This window comes from Theobroma cacao, chromosome 3 (assembly GCF_000208745.1).
Source record: "Theobroma cacao cultivar B97-61/B2 chromosome 3, Criollo_cocoa_genome_V2, whole genome shotgun sequence".
Taxonomy (NCBI): Eukaryota; Viridiplantae; Streptophyta; class Magnoliopsida; order Malvales; family Malvaceae; genus Theobroma; species Theobroma cacao.
The window spans coordinates 24,775,519-24,795,712 of NC_030852.1; the positions used below are offsets into that span (position 1 = coordinate 24,775,519).

Sequence of the window (20,194 nt, forward strand, 5' to 3'; positions counted from 1 at the left end):
TACCAAGAAAGAAGTAAATAGCAGTATACTACAATAAGTATCAACTAAAGCACATTGCATAAGAAGCAGAAACTAGGGTGCCATCATCAAAAGCTTAGATAACAAGCACAACAAAAAAAAATTCGTTAATTAAAAAAGGGTGGTTGTAAGCTCAGATACATCCGCTACTATCTGGCTATAATCAGCCTTTATTTTTTCTTGATCCTCAGGGCCTAGTTCCCCTTTAGTGGGCTTGGTTAGCACCAGAACACAGCATGTCGGTCTCTTGGTAGCTCCTGCAGTTGCAAGATCCTGAAATGGCAGAAGAAACTAATTATAGGGTGCATGATAGAGAGCTCATAGCTAAGTTCATTTTACATTACCAAACGAAACAAGAAAGACTAATCTGCAAAGTGCCTTAAAATGTGCTACACATGTTCAGGGACAAATTGCAGGATGGACTGATCCAACTAGTTGTATATGTGGACTAAAAACCAAGAGTCTTTAATCAAGCATATATAATTTTCAGTTCACAAAAACGAGCCATAAGGAAAGCCATATACAGCATTCCAGACCCGCTTTTGAAATGCTTTACAAAGTTCCAAAGAACATGAAACAAAATTCCAAAGATTACAATTCATAATAGAAATACCATAATGCCAGCACAAATATTTCATATACATACATAGACACAGACTCATTATATAACTGTAAATCATTAACCAAAATATTTCCTAGCACAAACCCTGAATGTTCCGGGCATATTGGCAACCATGTTTGCCTAACATAAAAGAATGCAACTCAATTAAATAAATACAAAAAATGGGAAAAAAAATTGGTTAGACATGCCCTGCCCCTTTTTCTACAAAGGTGACAATGGCGGATAATATGGAAGCTAGAACATAAATAAGAAATCAGTGGGGTTTCAAATAGTCAAGGGGTAAAACCACTTTAAGCATGCAATGCCACCAAATTAGACAGAAAGAAAGAGTGTTTTCAGCTTACTTCTTTTGAGGGAACATAAACATAGGGAATGTCAGCCTCTTCACATAGGATTGGAACATGAGTTATGACATCAATAGGAGATATGTTTCCAGCTATAACACATAATCTGCATCCACCAAAAAGATTGAAAAAACACATAATCATAAGTTTGAATTTTGATGAATCAAGAAAGAATGCCCTATCAGCAATGTGTTACAAAAAGCAATATGAAATGATTATTCTTTTTCCTTTTTTTTTTTTTTGACAAAAGCTGTTCAATAATTTATCAATTGGCAGCATGGACTGCTGCTAAAACAGGTGGCATCCTTGTGTAGCTGCATTACATTGCTGTATAAAGCAAATACAGCCGAGATAAGCATTTAGTTAACCTTTTTTTCCTTCTCAAAAGTGCCAACATGTTACTGGAACAGCACAAAGTATTGCCTTTTCCTACTCAACTATGCCGTTCCAAATTCTGATATATTAAGGACAAAGTTCAGATGACCATAAGACAAATTACCTTTTCTTATATATTAGCTATGAAGTTGAGCAGTTATAGCCACAAACTTCAGATAACCCTTAAAGCAGCAATGACAACTATAGCAATAATGATGATGTAGTCATAGCCTCATAGGCATCATTTACAGGCATAGTCCGACAAATTCAAGGTTATAGTCTACTTAACTCATGCCATGTTCTTAATTAGAAACATCATTTAACACGCTTATAGAAACTAACAGGTCAAATTATTAAGCTAATTTCAATTTATAAATTTTTTCTCCTTCCCCCTTTTCTCTATATCCTTAGTATTCCCTCTACTTCTTTCAATGTAGCACAAATGTTGAAATCAGCACATTCTTTTCCACTGTAATCAGTACAAATTTATTAGCAAAATATATAGGTGTCATCACTTTAATGATAGCATTAAAACAGATAACGCATTACTGATACCAAGCCATATGTCATAACCACAATTTATCACAACTTCTATTTGCGTCCAAACACAGATAAATAACTTTAACCCCATTTACTACTGTAACAATTATCAACAAAATAATGAAACAGAGTCATAGACTTCCACTCCCCTGACAGAATGACCAATATTTCTCGTACCATGAAACTTATTTTATATGTTTATCCACGTAAATGTATATCAAGGCACAGCTTAGAGTAAGAAACGTTTAAAAACTTACCCTTTATGACCACGCCGAATACTTTTAACCACTTCCTTTACTCCTCTCTTCAAGCACTTGTGCTCAGCGGCTACAACAATAAAAAGCAACACATTCTTAAGAAAAATTAAAAAGAGAAAAAGACAATCTATTCAAAACTCAAACAATCAACAATTTCACCGAAATACTTAAACCACCAAACATCCATTACATCAATCACAAAAATTCCACTATATCGAGCTCTGGGTCTTAGGAACACCATAAACTTACGGATGTACTTAAAAAGAGTTGAGTGTATATATAAAAATGGGATACCTCTGCGAACGAGCTTGAGGGTTTTCTTAGAGAGCTTTTTGCCAGCGAGGGGCTTTGCGATGGGAGCAACAGCTAACATCTTCTTCCTCTCCTTCTCCTTCTGTTGCGTCTTCTCTACTTCGCTATCGCTTCCCATTTCCCTCTCTCTCTCTTTTCCGCTAACAATGCAAAAACGGAGCACTGCCAAGAGAGAGAATCTATGAATGTACAACCAATAATAATGTGAAACAGAGTGATGGCGGAAATTAGGGTTTTTGTATGTTTAGCATTTCCAGGGTTTAAGCTTTATATCGTAATGGGCTTTTCTGTCGATCCCATTGCAATTACGTTTTAGTTTGGGCTTTTGTAACTGGATCTCAGTGTTCTCGCAAATATTTTTCAGTAATTCCTACCTCAATTCACTTTGGGGTTTCTTAGTTATATTTAAAATATGTATGTTTTTAGTGAAATTTTCACAAAAGAAACAATAATTAGTATTAAAATTTAAGTTAGGTAAGATTTTAATATTATTTGAAAAGTTATATTTAATTGACCTGAATTAATAAAAAAAAATTGACAAATCACTAATTTGTTAATAAACTCGACAAATCTATATATGTTTTTTTTTTTGGAATTAATTGTACAAATAGACATTCAAATAAGAATCAAGTCAAATCAAGTCACCGATCCAATAGTAATGATTAGTAAAAATAAAATAAATTTCACATCAATTAAATTTTAAGATTTTGCATCATTTCACATTTACAAGAGAGATTTCTATGATCACTACAAGTTTGTTTTAGGCTAGGAAAACTTGATTGTGCGCCCATTTGTCAATATGTCACAATAGAAACTTTAACATACACTTTTTAAGGAAAGACAGCTATTTATTTCACCTAAATGCTTGTTTTTATTTATTTTTAAATAAAAATATAATACAATATATATATATATATATAGAGTGTAAAGTTAATTGTCTATAAATAAAAAAAAAAGCAAATAACGTTTCAATTATATATAATTGAAATATTGTAATGGTAATCTATAAATCATTCCATACTACAGTATTAGAATTAAGAAAAATATTTTAAAATGTAAGAATGAAATTTAAATATTTATTTATAATTAGATAAGTTTAATATTTATAATAAAAAATATATTTAGCAAAAGTCATTTGATACAATTAGAATTTTCACATATTACAAATTAGATAAATCTTATTAATATTAATAATAAAAATATTTAAATAGTAATTTAGAAATATAATAAATAAATATGATCAATATTTTAATCAATAAAAAAATAATGTTCATTCTTATATATATAGATATAGATTATAAACAAATATATTATAGATATTATAAAAATAGATCAGATGACATAGTAATGTCAATGCCCTTCCAATAAAATAACATTTCAGTACTTGAGTATTTGATTAATTGATTAATGCATAATTTTCTATTTAGAGAATAAAATTTGAATTCTTCTTCTTTCAATTAAAAATAAAATAAAATAACATTTCATATAATTTATCGTTTCTTTAACGAAGATGATGACAACCAAACTATGTTTTTCACTAAAAGGACAACAAGTAATATTGGATTGTTCTTATTTGCCTCATAATGTACCAAAAAATTACTTGAGAGGTTAGACCACATATAATGAAAATGAAGTACATATTTTGTCTCAAAACCAAAGGAAGCAAATAATTTTTCCTCATCTCTAGAAAAGAAAAATGAAGAAATTAAGGAAAAAGAAAGAATATAAGTTTAATACTATAAGGAAAGAAATAGTGAAACGTGAGAAATATGTAGTTCCATTTGTATAAAGTAGTAATTAAATCAAATATGTTAAGAGTGTTGATTACGTTGGGTAATTGTAACAAGTATAATGAAGTTCAAGGACAATGATAAAAATAAAAAAAATGAAAAAGTTTTTTAATTATTTAAAAAAATTTAAATAAATTTTTATTCTTTTATGAAGTTCAATTAAATTCTTATATTTTTATTTTTGATTAAATAAGCTATTATTACTAATGGTTGACTAAATGTAATTAATCGAAATGTCACTTATTATTTTATTCTTACCTAATCCTGAAGTAAAATGTGAAAATATTATATGATCATATCAGTATATTATATCAACATGTCACGTTAATATCAAATGATATTAAATAACAAGTCATATTTTAACTAAATTAGTTTTAAAGGCTTATTTGATTTAAAAATATAAAAATTTATTTAGTTAAGTACAGGATAAGAGTTTAATTAAAAGTAATAAAAATAAAAATTTATTTAAATTTTTTAAATAATTTAAAAAATTTTTAGATATTTTGCTAAAAAATTAAGTTCAATAAAAATGAAAGAAACCAATCGATATGAAATAGCCTTTCCATTTGTTATACAAACATAGTTTTATTATTAGTGTTATCTTATCTTAATAAGATAACACTCATAAATTTCTCATAAAAAAAAAGTTAATGGTTTAATGTCGATGGTCTTAATTGGTTAATGTCACCCGTCACAAATAAATTTGTTTGATTTAATTAGATATTTTTTAATATAAAATATTTTTTTATTTTGATAAATAATTTTTCATTATATTTTTTTTTTAAGAATTAACATGAGTTATTTCGTGCATAACATAAATTTCAAACTAAGAGAAGTAACTTGAGTTATCTCGTGCATAACAAGAGTTTCAAACTAGTAGAATTTAAAAGTAGGAATTAAATTTTTCTAAAGAGTTTAAAATTGGAACCCACTTTAAAACAAAATAAAAAAAAAGAGTGATAATCAAGGATGTAAATTTATCACTTATCATTTATGTATTTTTAAAGTGAACTTACAATAAATTATTATGTGATAATTAAATACAAAAATAATTTATAGACTAATGTGTTGTTTGATGAATTACAATTGAGTAAAGACAACCATTGCTTGATTTCGGGTCTCTTAATTTAATTTTCTGTAGTAAAAAAAATTAATTTTTAATTTAATTATTTTAAATACTTAATTTAATTAAATTTCAAACAATATATATATCAGAAAATTATTTTATTCATAGTTCTAAAAGAGGTTGTTTTTAAAAAAAAATCAATAATGATTTATAAATAAACTATGGTCAAACTTTAAAAAATTAAGTGAAAAAAAGTCTAAACTCATACACCAAATATCATTATGATATGATACGAAAACTATAGTAATTTATTTGATAGATTAGGGACATATAAGCGCAACCCCATTTTTATTCATTGGAAGTTGGCACACATTTAAAACCCTTTTAAAACAATAAAGGTACACCATTACTTGTAATTAAGTTACATGCGGATGACATGCTAGATGTCATAAATTATTCGTCTAAGTACGCGATATTTTGTGCAGCACTTGAGCTGACGCTTCCACGCAAGTCAATCGATACTCAGTTATATCTTATCAAACATCAATAATAACAACAAATCAAACTAAGAGAATACGCATTAAAATCATAAGGCATACCGAATGCCATATATGCAACCACTAAGTCATAAAACAGAAAAATATTTTATTTATATGAAAATAATTACAAAAGGAAACAAGGCACGCCATCGTTAGGCCATAGAGGCAGCCCTAGATGACTTGTTACAAACATACCTTTATCAGTGAGGTAGCACAACAATCTGTCGACTACTCACCCCTTATAAAGAGTTTACGAGATTTAACATGTATTTTACCAATAACCATTACAATGCTTGAAATGAGGACATTCTTTTCCTAAAGGGTTTTTCCCTTTAAAGACTTAACAAGTATTATTAGAGATGTCACCACGAGCCATTATAATGTTTGAAAGAGAGACATTTCCTTTACAAGTACAAAAGACTCAATCTCTTAGACAACTCTACTCTATCATAATCCGATACAAGGTTGGCTCATGACATCCTCCCTAACTCAATCTGTCGATGTCCTTATTGACTAGTTAGCTTGGAATTCTTCAATCTTCTGTTGGAAGGCACGGAGGTCGGCTTCATTTTCCTAGGTGGTATCATCTGGCCCTAAACTTTCTTATTTCACCAAGTACTCCTGTGTCGGTCGTCAGTTGATTATTTTCACCCTTGTCGTATCGTGCGGGTTCGACAACCCGACCGCCAAACGAGAGTGAAAACTCTAAGAAACTAGGAGTCACCACCAATCTTTTTTTACTAGGTGTGATTGGCCACCTATTGACTCGATTCTAATCAACAGAATCTTAATTAGATTTAAGCCCGTCGAAAGAATCTTAAACTGGTCTACGATTTTTTAGATCTAGGTTCGGGAGTACGGTTACGCCCGAGGAAGGATTAGCACCCCCGGGACGCCCGTTCCATGAACGGTACCATTTTTTTAGATTATCTTATGAGGCTTTAATTTTTAAGTTCACTATATTTTCTTAGTTATTATTCTCTTATTTTATCTCATATTTAACCTAAAATGAAATGCAAATGTGAGGAAAGATGAGATGCATAGCGTGAGATAAAAATGTTGAACGAATAACCTTTTATTGAGGACGTTCTCCCGAATCGCCCATCATACTGGTGGGATCCAAGGTGTTCTCTTACCTAAGGAATTATCCGAGAAATTTGCCTTCACAACTTCGACGAATAAATCCCATCATCGGGGTCATCGTACGTTTTTTTTTTTAAATAATGTTTTCGTGAATAATGAACCTACTATGAGCGAAAGTCTTTTATTAAAGATATTTCTCCGAGCCCTCCCATCATACTGGTGGGACTCGGAGACATCTTTTCACCTAGGAAACTTTTCGAGAAATTCTCGTCTTCGTAAGATCCTCGAAAAATCCCATCATCGGGGCTTAAACTCGAAAACAAAAATATTTATGTGCAATGATATGCATGATGCAACAAAAATATATGTTATGTTTGTGAAATTAATTATTTTTTTATTTTTTATTCTTGACTAATTTTTTTTATATAATAAAATTTTATTTATTTAAAATAAAAATCTCGAAAACTCAGAATCAAGTCCCTCCAATTGTACTGGTGGAGCCTTAATTCGGATTCCGAACCTAGGAAAAATTAGCCATGGATTGCGACTTCTCGCGTCCCGACCAATCATCCCATCATCGGTATAATTTAATGTTATCTTCAATTCTTATATTATATATATATGTTATTTCCTACTCTATTTTTAATAACCAAAACTTTTCTTATTTCTTTATACTTATTACATTATTATACTTTATTTACATAAATATACCCCTTTTTAAAAAAAAAAACACATAAGAAATTCCTAGGTTCATGTTCCATGAAATATTTGAACCATAACGAATTATTCCAATTTAACTCCAGACCCTTCACTATTCCTTTCAATAGACTTTAGAAACAAGTCTCCAATGACACTCAGCAACTAACATATGCCACTCTAGCCATAAAGTTATGAATTTATTATACTAAAAGTTGATAAACTGGAAAGTAATCCACCTTTCTTATGCTTCCTAGAAACAACTAGAGGACAATAAACTTCTTTAAAAACATTAAATGTTTTGTATTCACAAACACAATGAAGTTAACTTCTTTGTAATGCCGTTGACATAAAAGTATCAATACTAAATATATATATATATATATATATATATATATATATATATATATATATTTCTACAGTTTTTCTATTCATTTTTATTTTTTTATTTTTATCTCTTTGTTCTTAATATCCATACTATATATATATATACACGTATAATAAATCTTTCTATGTTTTCAATTTATTTTATTTCTATAAAAATCTTATTTTTATTTCTTTATTTTCCTAACTTTGCTAGACTCAAACATATATAAATCACATAACTAAACTCAAAATCTCAAACTCACAGATTAACCAAAAGGAAAAGAATTAAAACTTACCTAGAAATAGCTTGAGACTACTAGGCTTTAAAGACTTTTAGGCCTCCTTTTGTGTGCTACACGGATCTAGCCTTTTTCCTTTAATACACTTCCCAAGCCTCCAGCTCTCCCTTTATTCTCTAAACAGCACTCTTTTACTCCACTTTTGCTTCTAAAACCAAAACGGTGTCATTTGATAGAGAAACCTTAGTCAACAAACCCATTTTCTCATCTTCCTTCTCTCTTCTTTTTCTCACTTTCTCTTTTTGTTTCTCTCTCTAACCACCGATTCCGCTACTTCTCTCTAAGCTTTTCCTTCCTCACCCTCCTTTCACCGCCGGTAAAGTCTAGATCGGTCCAAATAACTTCGATCTTCCCTCCTTTTGCTAGCCGTGCAGTCACCAAACCCCCACAATATTACTTTGCCAACGTTCTACCACCGAAATCCCTCACTAAAACCAAAAATAAAATAAAATAAAAAAATCCCTAAAAAGTCAAACTAAAAAAGATCCTTCAACCAAGCTACTCTGTTTCTCTACTTTATCATTGTGTATTTTTTATGGGTTTTTTACTTGTTTTGGGGTTGATTTCGACTACTAAACTAAGGTTTTTTTTGTGTGTTTGCTGCTGTTGTTTTTTTATTTTTTGCTCCCGAATGCCCCCATTTTGTTGTGCTACAATGGGGTTTTTATACCCCATTCTTCTTGCTTCATTTTGCAGGCTCCATTCCACTAAACGCCAAAAGCGAATTTTTCGCGGCTAGCACTGTAGTGGTGCCTGGTACTGGGAAGATTTAAGAGAATAATGTGCCCGAAGGTCTTCAAAATGTACTCGAAGGATTTAGAAAATGTGACTCCCCTAAAACTGAGGCAACGTAACTTTAAAAAATCTTGACACTAATTACTCGAAGGTTTTAGAAGATGCACCTGGAGGATTTAAGAGAATAATGTGCCCGGAGGTCTTCAGAATGTATCCAGAGGATTTAAGAAATGTGGCTCCTCGAAAACTGAGGCAACGTAACTTTGAAAAATCTTTACATTAATTATCTGAAATGTTTCAAAGTGGTTCTCAAATTAATCAAAGCTTGATGTCTTTGCATAGTTTTTTGTGTTGCATGGATTTTCTCCTTTCCCAATGCATAGAAATATGTGTGAATATTGACTATTGCACAGAAAATTTCCAACCTCACTGTTGTATGGTCATGTGCATGGATGCATGATTGCATGATTGCATGACAGGAGGGAAAGTTACATTTATCTCATCATTTCATTTTAGTGTTTTCCTCTATTGAAAGCCATTCTTCGTATCTTTGCACACTCTTCTATGATCTTTTTGTGCAATTGCCAATCACTTTATCACAAAAGAACTTTCTTGCTAGTCTTGTCATATCATTCCCAATTCTTGAAGTTACTTCCCGAAGATGGATACCCCCATGAGAACATGTGCTAATTCAAATTTGATTTCAATGGTTCCATGCCTCTTGATCCTTGAGAAAAGATTCACAAAAATGCTTGTCTCATCATTTAAAACTTTTGATCTTCATACTACAATAGCAGAAGTTACTTTACAAAAATGAAGAACTCTCCATTACTTTCAAAACATCTTGCACTTTGATAAAATTGCCCCTTAAAGTCAATTTTTTATGACTAAAGGTACTTCAAGTTTGGAACAAAACTGAGTCATTTTGACATATTTTCAACATGTAATACTTGAATATCTTGAAAATTGATGATTACTGTTTGAAATGATTTTGGATGAGCCAAATGACAATCTGATCTTTCATATGGATTAGATGGTTTAACACATCAAGGTCTTGGTAAACAATAAAGATTTTCACCATTTCATGAGGAAAAGAAGAAAAGTTAAAGTTTCTTTGTTTGAGCTCACAAAGGTATATTGATTTTTTTTTTGTAAAAAGATTCCTTTCAAATCACAATCAAATTTGACACTCTCTAAGCCTCATGATGTGTGGCAAGATGATAAATGTCAAGACCAGCTATTGTAGGCTTAAAATTGTAGAAGGCTATTTTGACAGAGATAAGTTCAAAATTTAGCATGGATTTTTTTTCAAATGATCTTAAATCTTTAAGGGTGCTTGAGAGTCTTAAACCTTTAGGAAGGTACCCAACGCATTCAACTGCCTTGAAATGGTCCATCTCTAGTGCTTCTTGTTATCACCTTAGTTGGAATTATGAGTGGCTTCATAAATTTCCATCTTCGCTCTAGACTTTCTTTTTGGGTTTTCATCCTAAAGCTTCATTTTTTTCACTCACTTTTTTTTTTGTCTTCGCTCTACACTGCCCTTTCGGGTTTTCACCCTAGAGCTTCATCTTTCACACTTGCTTTTTTCTTTTTTTCTTTTTTTTTTGATCGATTGTTCCATCATGCACTTGAAAAACTCAAACTTAGTCCAAAATGACTAAAGAGATTCAAGAATGTAATTTTAGCAAAGAAAAGAAGTCAAAGTTTCATCTTTCATGTGATGGTCTTTTTCTCTAAGATAGCACTTTAATTTAAGTATCCACACTTGATCAAAATGGACTTCTTCAAGCACGTAATGTAGGCTATGGTTAAAGGTTCTGAAAGAAATGGATACACAGGCCCAAAACAAGTATTTAAAGGTGATTAAACCAAGGATCATTCATTATTGCTCTAAGGACTCTTTTAAGATATTTGTCCTTTCTCAAAGCATGCTTTTTCCACCATTTTTCTTTTATGTTTTTTCTTCTTTTCTTTTTTTCAATTTTCATTTTCATTTTTTCTTCTTCATTCATTTTTTCAAACTTCATGTTGATGGATTAAGTTCGAAACTTTCAAGAACTCAACTTTGCATCTGTTCCCCATAATATAACAGATGTTCGTTTTTCCCTCAAAATGAATCTTCTATCATCCATGTTTTTAACAAAAATTTTTCTTCAATATTACCCCCCAATGTGGGAGGTGATCTTTGGTTGAGGTGCATTTTAGAGACAATGTAATAGGCTAAAAGGGGTAGCAAGTGGATAATTTCTCATTTGTGAAGGGAAAATGAAACATTGCCATTTATCCTCTCAACTATGGTTACTTCTATTGAAGAGCAAATCCCTAGAAAAGAACAATTTAAGATCAAAGGATGATTTTTCTTCATTTTTCCACTTTTGACACCATTTAAGTATTTCAAATGCATAATGTCACTATCAACTTTCCTCGTCATTCACTCACTTTCTTTTTTTTTTTTCGTTTTTTCACTTCATAACTGAAGATTGAATCAACCTTTCTAAAGTGAAAGGATTCATCAAGAATGTTTTCTTTCTTAATCAACCACTTAAATGAAGGCTCAGGAGATAACTTTTAACAATAAAGGTTCCTTAGAAGCCTTCAAAGATCTAATATCATAACACCTTCTCATGGTCAACTCTTTTAAGAAACACTTTTGCTAAATGAGAGGGGAAAGAGGGCTATTTTTTAAAGCTAAGGTGTCTTGAAGGTATTGGGGAATCTTGTTTTTGGTCATCATGTCCTAGAATAAGATCAAGGATGATTTTGAAAGGTTTACATTTGGCACACAATTGATAGAAATTTGAGAGGTTTTGGCATATTTGAGACTTTAACATAGTCTTGACATTTATTAACCACATTCAGAGTCTTTACAAGAGTGCCTGATTTGCTTGATTTTTAAAAAGAATTTTACAAAACAATCAATTATAACATTGGTCATTGCCTAGACAAAGATAATTGTCTTTTGGTACCACATGATAAAGTTAATAAACCATCAAAACTTTGCTTCCTTTTGGACTCAAGTTCTTAAATATCTTTATTTGAATGGTCTAGGGGTCCAAAGTGCTTAAAGAAATGGTTNGTTTATCGTACCCTTCTTTCTTTCTTTCTTTCTTCTTTTTTTTTTGTTGTTTTTTTTAGTATTTGTTTTTGAATTTTTTTTATTTTTATGATCTTGAAAACATGTTATAAAACCTTTATTGAATCAATTGTATCACATCATAAAACTTCAAAAATTTTCATTCAACAAAAACATTAATGCTTCAATTACAACTCTTAACAAGATCGTATTCATGCCATGCATCTAACTACAAAATAAAAACTCTGAATCATCCATTTTTCCTTGAGACTTGAGGCATTTTCAACTTCCTAACAAGAGCCCACTTTATGGCATGACCGGTTTCAAACATTCCATAAGCTCAAGAGTCAAACTGCTATCTTTGATGAGATTTTCAATTTTCTCTTTCAATTGCCTACACTTATCTGTTGAGTGTCCAATTGCCCCCATGTGATAGTCATATTTAGCATTAGGGTCATAATTCCTTACCAATGGGTTTGCAAACTGTCTTCATTGGCACCAGGCTAAGGTATTGATTCTGAATTAGTATAGGCAAAAGTTTTGAGATTGGCATGGGCAATTGGCGAAGGTTGGGTTTTGGCAATGATTGAGGCATAAATGGAAGTGTGAGCACTTTTGGGTGAAAAATTGGTTGTGGACTCGATTGATAGGGATACAAGCTATGGGAAATATGATTTCGAGTGAGGTAGGAAGGTTGGTATGCAGGATGAAGATGGTATGGATTGATGCCCCATGGTTGCTCTTCACATGTGATAACTCGTGCCTCCCCTTTCCTTTTTTTTGAGGCATTATAATTTTTCATGTTACTGACACTATTCTCTTCAATTTTACCCCTCTTAATTGCATTCTCAATCATCTCTCCTGAAATCACTATGTCAATGAAGGTCCTAGTAACATTTTCGATTAGCCTATCATGGTATGGTGGGGGTAGAGTACCAATAAAAAACATTGTTGTTTCCTTTTCAATGAGAAGTGGTTGAACCTGTGCAGCAACATTTCTCCATCTTTGAGCGTATTCCTTAAAACTCTCAATGTCTCTCTTCTCCATGTTCTACAAAGAAAACCTATCCGGGGCCATGTCCAAAACATGTTTATACTGAGCTACAAACGCCCGACCAAGGTCCTTCCACGTATGGATTCAATTGCGATCCAGTTGGACGTACCACTTTGCTACAGCACTAGTGAGGCTATCTTGGAAGCAGTGTATCAGGAGTTTGTCATCATGTGCATGTGCAGCCATCTTCTGACAATACATAGCGATATGAGCTTTTAGGCATTTGGTTCCATCATATTTCTCAAAATCTGGTACTTTGAACTTAGGTGGGATAATCACATCAGGTACCAAACACCAATCTATTGCATCAATAGAACCATAGATGTCCATCCCTTCAATAGCTTTAAGGTGCTCATCCAAAAGGTCATGCTTTTGTTGCATTTGCAATTCTTTCTTTAGCTCAGAAGATTCTCCTTTCAATTTTTCTTTCTTTTCAGGGTTATTTAAGTCAGGAGTAGGAGTTAGGTTAGAGAAATTTACCCCCGGAAAAGACACAGCTTGCCTTTTCAAGGGTAATTGGCTCTGTCTTTGTAAACCTGATGATCCTTCGAAAGACCTTTCCTCTTTACTAGTAATCAGCTCCATTAACCTTTCTAACTGTTCCTTTATCTCGTCCTGACGTTTCTCGATCTTGTCCATTCGTCTTGACTGCTCATCTCCCATGATTCTAATTTGAGTCCACGTATCACACAAACAGCCAAATGATTTTCTCATGCTTTTATCTTTTCACAAAATGGAAACAAATCAGATTGAGTGATAAGTTCTTCCTTACTAGAGATCTTCCTAAATGTACTCCTTCTTTATAAAAAACTTGGAAAAAGATTTTTATTCCATGAGACCAATGACATTGTTGCCTCTCCTTTCATTGTATGTAGCGAAGTCAAATGACAGTACTTACAAAAAAGTGGATGAATGATAAATGCATCGGTATCAAAATCAATGGATGTTTAAGTGCATGACAGGATGCCTTATGAGTCAATAGATGATGAATGATTCAGGGCACCTTTTTTTTTTTTATGCATGATGAGATTACAACAAAATCTAAGTTGTGTAAAACATTTATTTTTCCATTAATCATTATTTTTCATCTATTTTTCTATTTTTGTTTTTGTATTTATTTTTATTTTTATATTTATATTTATATTTTTATTTTTATTTTTTTGAGAAATCCTCCTTGTTATGAAACAAAATTCAAAATATGCTTAAATGGAATCTGAAAAGTCAATCATTGACACATTTGATCCAAATTGTGATAATTTTCTTACACCATTCAAAGAACATATTCATTTTCTGATAATTGTTCACTAACATAAATCCATTTTTTACAAATTTCAAAAGAGGTTAAGCATAACCATGACTAAACATTAAATGTCCTAAAACTCAAAAACTTTTACTCAAAAAGAAAAAGTCCCAATAAAGTCCACACTTGCCAACTAGACGCCTATTTGGACACCTTATCACGCTGCCCGACCATCTTTGCTGGATCAAACCACTTTGCATCTATCAATGTTTGCGCCTTATGCTTGAATGCAGTACAATCTTCAATGGAATGTCCCATGACTACTCCATGATAATCGCATATTGCATTTGGATTGTACCACTTTGGATATGGAGGTTTCAAGGGTTCTATAGGCATAGCAACAACACGGTGATCTTGAACCAATTGGTGAAAAAGTTCTCCATAAGAAATGGGAATGGGATCTAATTGCTTATGTTGTTTCTTTTTGGATTGTTTTTGGATGATACCTAGGCTAGGAGCAGGGGTGATTGGTGATGGTGTGAACAATTGGGCTCGAGGAGCTTACTGAGAAAGTGGTCGAAAGGTGCTTGGGCAAGGATGCAAACTTGGACGCAGACCAATGTTCATGGGTTGAAAAGTTGGTCGAAAAGTGGTAGGTTAGAAGTGTGTGCTCGGTGGCAAACCACTGTTTAAAGGTGGTGCAGGGCTTAGAGGTCCCATCTTGGATATTGAGCTCTTCAAATCCATCATTTGCATATTCAACTCGTCTATCCTTTTTATAACTTTTTCCAAACCCAAATCTTTACTTGGGTCACTGAGTGAAATGTTGGTCCTATCAAGGACAAATTGGCCTTCCTTCAATGGTTGCTTGAGGAGTGGTTCAGCTTGAAGCGATTGGAATTCTTGAGGGTAAATCCCATTGGTTCTGTTGAGACATTTAACCATTTCCATCAATTTAGCAATCTGTTCTTTCATCTCTCGAAGATCATGTCCGAACTCTTCTTGATTGCGCTCCAGTGCACTTATCCTTACTTCCAACTGATGTTCCATATCCTTTCAACCCGCCAAGATTCAAATCAAATAAATTAGAAAAGAATTTTGAAATTTGACTGAAACCTTTATAGATGTTTTCCATAGATGTGGATTTGTTCTATTTCCTTCAAACCTAATAAAACTGTGTGGTTCTTTATTATGGGAATAAATATGGCTAGAAATAAAGAAAAGATGAATATATGGATATGGATGCAAATATGTCATGTGTATGAATGCATGAAATGCAATGATGCTTTGATGAATGGATGAAATGATATGCAATGGAGTATCCCCAAAATGTAAGAAAATTTAAACACTGTACATGCAATGCGAGTACAATAAAAACTATTTTTTTTAATCATGTAAAATGAGAAGTGGAAGATCTATTCAAAATTAATATCCTTGTGTCTTTTTTTTTACTCTTTATTCTTTCTTTTTCTTTTTTCTTTCTTTTTATTTTCATAATTTTTAAAGAACAAAAGAAATAAAAGAAAAGACTTTGTTTGTTTTCTTTTCCTTACTATTTTTCTCTTTCTTTTTTATTTCCATAATGTTATGCAAGAAATCAAAATAGAGAGACTGAGAAGTAATCCTTCATGTGTTCCTATTTAAGGTTACCTCCTTCACAGTATGTTGGAATGGCTCTACCTAAAGGAAGGCTACTCACAAGTTTCTATATGTTGAGTTTGGGTTGCAAACGAAGCTAAAGGTTCCCAAATCGTTTCTCACTATCGTCCATGCGGACTAGTAAGGCACCCCCGTCCTCACCCATTACAGGCTTTGAACGGACTAGGTTCGATCTGAGTGGGAGTCTTCACTAGCCAGTGCAGAGGTTATCACCTCACGAGAGCGTAGCTACTAAACTCCTTCCTAACAAGGACAGAACTCGGGTAGAAGGTTCATGCATGAATGCAAAATGTGCTGTGTGTGTGAAGGAAGACATCGACTTTGGACCAATAATCTCACATCCCTCTATCCTAAATCCCCACAATTACTAAAAGCAATAAAGTACGAAATAAAAAAAATGCATCAAACAAAATATGCACAGCAAGTCATTAATACTAAGGAAACATTGAATTATTTAAAGTCTTAGATAACCTATTATTATTTAATAGTTCGACTCTCGACAGTCCCCAGTGGAGTAGCCAGCTGTCATAACGTGAGGGTCCGGGAACCCAACAGCTAGACGAGAGTGAAAATACTAAGAAACTAAGAGTCGCTACCAATCTTTTTTTACTAGGTGTGATTGGCCACCTATTGACTCGATTCTAATCGACGAAATCTTAATTAGATTTAAGCCCACCGAAAGAATCTTAAACTGGTCTACGATTTTCTAGATCTAGGTTCGGGAGTACAGTTATACCCGGAGAAGGATTAGCACCCCTGGGACGCCCGCTCCATGAACGGTACCATTTTTTTTAGATTATCCTATTAGGTTTGAATTTTTAAGTTCACTATATTCTCTTAGTTATTATTCTCTTATTTTATCTCATATTTAACCTAAAATGGAATGCAAATGTGAAGAAAGATGAGATGCATGGCGTGAGATAAAAATGCTAAACGAATAACCTTTTATTGAGGATGTTCTCCCGAATCCGCCCATCATACTGGTCGGATCCGGGGTGTTCTCTCACTTAAGGAATTATCCGAAAAGTTCACCTTCGCAAATTCGAGGAATAAATCCCATCATAGGGGTTATCGTACATTTTTCTTTAAAAAATAATATTTTCGCGAATAATGAACCTAATACGAGTGAAAGCCTTTTATTAAAGATGTTTCTCCGAGCCCTCCCATCATACTGGTGGGACTCGAGGACTTCTTTTCCCCTAAGAAACTTTCTGAGAAATACTCGCCTTCGCAAGATCCTCGAAAAATCCCATCATCGAGGCTTAAACTCGAAAACAAAAATATTTATGTGCAATGATATGCATGATGCAACAAAAATATATGTTATGTTTGTGAAATTAATTATTTTTTTATTTTTTATTTTTTATATATTTTTTATTCTTGACTAATTTTTTTTATATAATAAAATTTTATTTATTTAAAATAAAAATCTCAAAAACTCAGAATCGAGGCCCTTCCATCGTACTGGTGGAGCCTTAATTCGGATTCCGAACTTAGGGAAAATTAGCTTGGGATTGCGACTTCTCGCGTCCCGACCAATCATCCCATCATCGGTATAATTTAATGTTATCTTCAATACTTATATTATATATATATATATATATATATATGTTATTTCCTACTCTATTTTAATAACCAAAACTTTTCTTATTTCTTTATACTTATTATATTATTATACTTTATTACATAAACATACCCCTTTTTTTAAAAAAAAAAACACATAAGAAATTCCTAGGTTCATGTTCCATGAAATTTTTGAACCACAACGAATTATTCTAATTTAACTCTAGACCCTTCACTATTCCTTTCAACAGACTTTAGAAACAAGTCTCCAATGACACTCAGCAACTAATATATGCCACTCTAACCATAAAGTTATGAATTTATTATACTAAAAGTTAATAAACTGGAAAGTAATCCACGTTTCTTATGCTTCCTAGAAACAACCAGAGGACAATAGACTTCTTTACAAACATTAAATGTTTTATATTCACAAACACAATGAAGTTAACTTCTTTGTAATGTCGTTGACATAAAAGTATCAATACTATATATATATATATATTTCTACAGTTTTTCTATTCATTTTTATTTTTTTATTTTTATCTCTTTGTTCTTAATATCCATACTATATATATATATACACGTATAATAAATCTTTCTATGTTTTCAATTTATTTTATTTCTATAAAAATCTTATTTTTATTTCTTTATTTTCCTAACTTTGCTAGACTCAAACATATATAAATCACATAAATAAACTCAAAATCTTGAACTCACAGATTAACCAAAAGGAAAAGAATTAAAACTTACCTAGAAATAGCTTGAGACTACTAAGCTTTAAAGACTTTCAGGCCTCCTTCTGTGTGCTACACGGATCTAGCCTTTTTCCTTTAATACACTTCCCAAGCCTCCAGCACTCCCTCTTTTCTCTAAACAGCACTCTTTTACTCCACTTTTGCTTCTAAAACCAAAACGGTGCCGTTTGATAGAGAAATCTTAGTCAACAAACCCATTTTCCCATCTTGCTTTCTCTCTTCTTTTTCTCACTTTCTCTTTTTGTTTTTCTCTCTAGCCACCGATTCCACTACTTCTCTCTAAGTTTTTCCTTCCTCACCCTCCTTTCACCACCGATAAAGTCTAGATCGATCAAAATAACTTTGATCTTCCTTCCTTTCGCTAGTCGTGCAGTCACCAAACCCCCACAATATTACTTTGCCAGCCTTCTACCACCGAAATCCCTCACTAAAACCAAAAATAAAATAAAATAAAAAAATCCCTAAAAACTCAAACTAAAAAAGATCATTCAACCAAGCTACTCTGTTTCTTTACTTTATCATTGTGTATTTTTTATGGGTTTTTTGCTTGTTTTGGGGTTGATTCCGGCTGCTAAACTAAGATTTTTTTTTTGTGTTTGTTACTGTTGTTTTTTGATTTTTTGCTCCTGAATGCCCCCCTTTTGTTGTGCTACAATGGGGTTTTTATACCCCATTCTTCATGTTTCATTCTGCAGGCTCTATTCCACTACACTGCCAGACGTAAATTTTTCACGTCTGGCACTGTAGTGGTGCCTGGTACTGGCAAAGCGTCCGTGCCCTGCCAGTACTTTTTTTTACTTTTTTTAATTTTTTTGTTTCGTTTCTAATTATTTAATTAATTAATTTTTAATTTTTTTATTTATCTAAGCAAAATTACAGTGTCTACAACCCTCCCTACCAAAATCTCCTCCACTCGGTGCTGTGATGGTGGCTTGGTGCTGATAGCAGCTCTTGTGGCTCGATTCTTGCTTGCATCTGTTGGATCTACATGGAACGGCTTCAAATTGCTGACATGAAACACAGAATGTACCTTTATCCACTTGAGTGGATCGATCCTGTAAGAAGTCCTCCCCACCTTGGTTACAACTGGTATTAGACCTTCATACTTCTATATAAGTCTTCGATCTTTCTTTCTTAGGAATCAAAGTTGTTCGAGTACCAACTTCACAAGCACTAGGTCTCCCACCTTAAAGTGTTGTTCCCTTCAACCTCTATCTGCCCCTTTTCTTCATCCGGTTGGAGGGTTTCTCTAAATAAGCTTTAGTGATTTTAGTGTTTTATTTCCACTCCTTAGCAAAGTTGAATGCCTGTGGACTCTTCTCGCCATACGATTCCACTTAAGTATGAAGAAGTCTAGGTTGTTGTCTAATGATGACCTCGAAAACGATTTTATTGATGGTTGAGCTCTTCTGTGAGTTGAAACATAATTGAACTAGATCTAGTAGATTGAGCCAATTCTTCCGATTCGCTTGTACAAAGTGTCGTAGGTATTCTTCCAATAACCTATTGAAGCGTTCTATCTAACTATCTATTTGTGGGTGATAACTAGAAGATATGTTAAGTTCTAACCCCAATAGCTTGAACAGTTATTTTCAAAAAAAACTTGTAAACCTTGGATCTTTATCATTAATAATGCTCTTAGGAACACCCTAATATTTTACTACATGTTAAAAAAACGTGCGAGTTGTTTCTTTTACAGAGCTAAACTTCTACATTGGAATCAATGTTACATACTTGGAAAACTAGTCCACCACTACCAAGATTGTTGTCATATCTCCCACTTTAGGAAATCTTATAATAAAGTC

At 32.5% G+C, this 20,194-nt stretch overlaps 1 protein-coding gene across 1 annotated transcript; it reads right to left on the minus strand.

The window, feature by feature from the left end:
• On the minus strand, positions 9–2,776 carry LOC18604945 (H/ACA ribonucleoprotein complex subunit 2-like protein). The gene is made up of 4 exons (XM_018117921.1): positions 2,451–2,776; positions 2,157–2,226; positions 985–1,090; positions 9–291 (listed from the first exon to the last, which is right to left on the minus strand). Exons 1-4 carry the CDS (start codon positions 2,584–2,586, stop codon positions 130–132), a joined length of 474 nt encoding a protein of 157 aa, XP_017973410.1. The 5' UTR covers positions 2,587–2,776; the 3' UTR covers positions 9–129.

What these genes read in the sequence shown, in the direction of transcription:
- LOC18604945 (XM_018117921.1), bottom strand. Translation starts at nt 2,586, where the DNA reads ATGGGAAGCGATAGCGAAGTAGAGAAGACGCAACAGAAGGAGAAGGAG. An exon ending in ATTCGGCGTGGTCATAAAGG is followed by an intron (nt 1,091 to 2,156) that starts GTAAGTTTTTAA and finishes TGGTGGATGCAG; the next exon opens with ATTATGTGTTATAGCTGGAA. An exon ending in TTTATGTTCCCTCAAAAGAA is followed by an intron (nt 292 to 984) that starts GTAAGCTGAAAA and finishes CTGCCATTTCAG; the next exon opens with GATCTTGCAACTGCAGGAGC.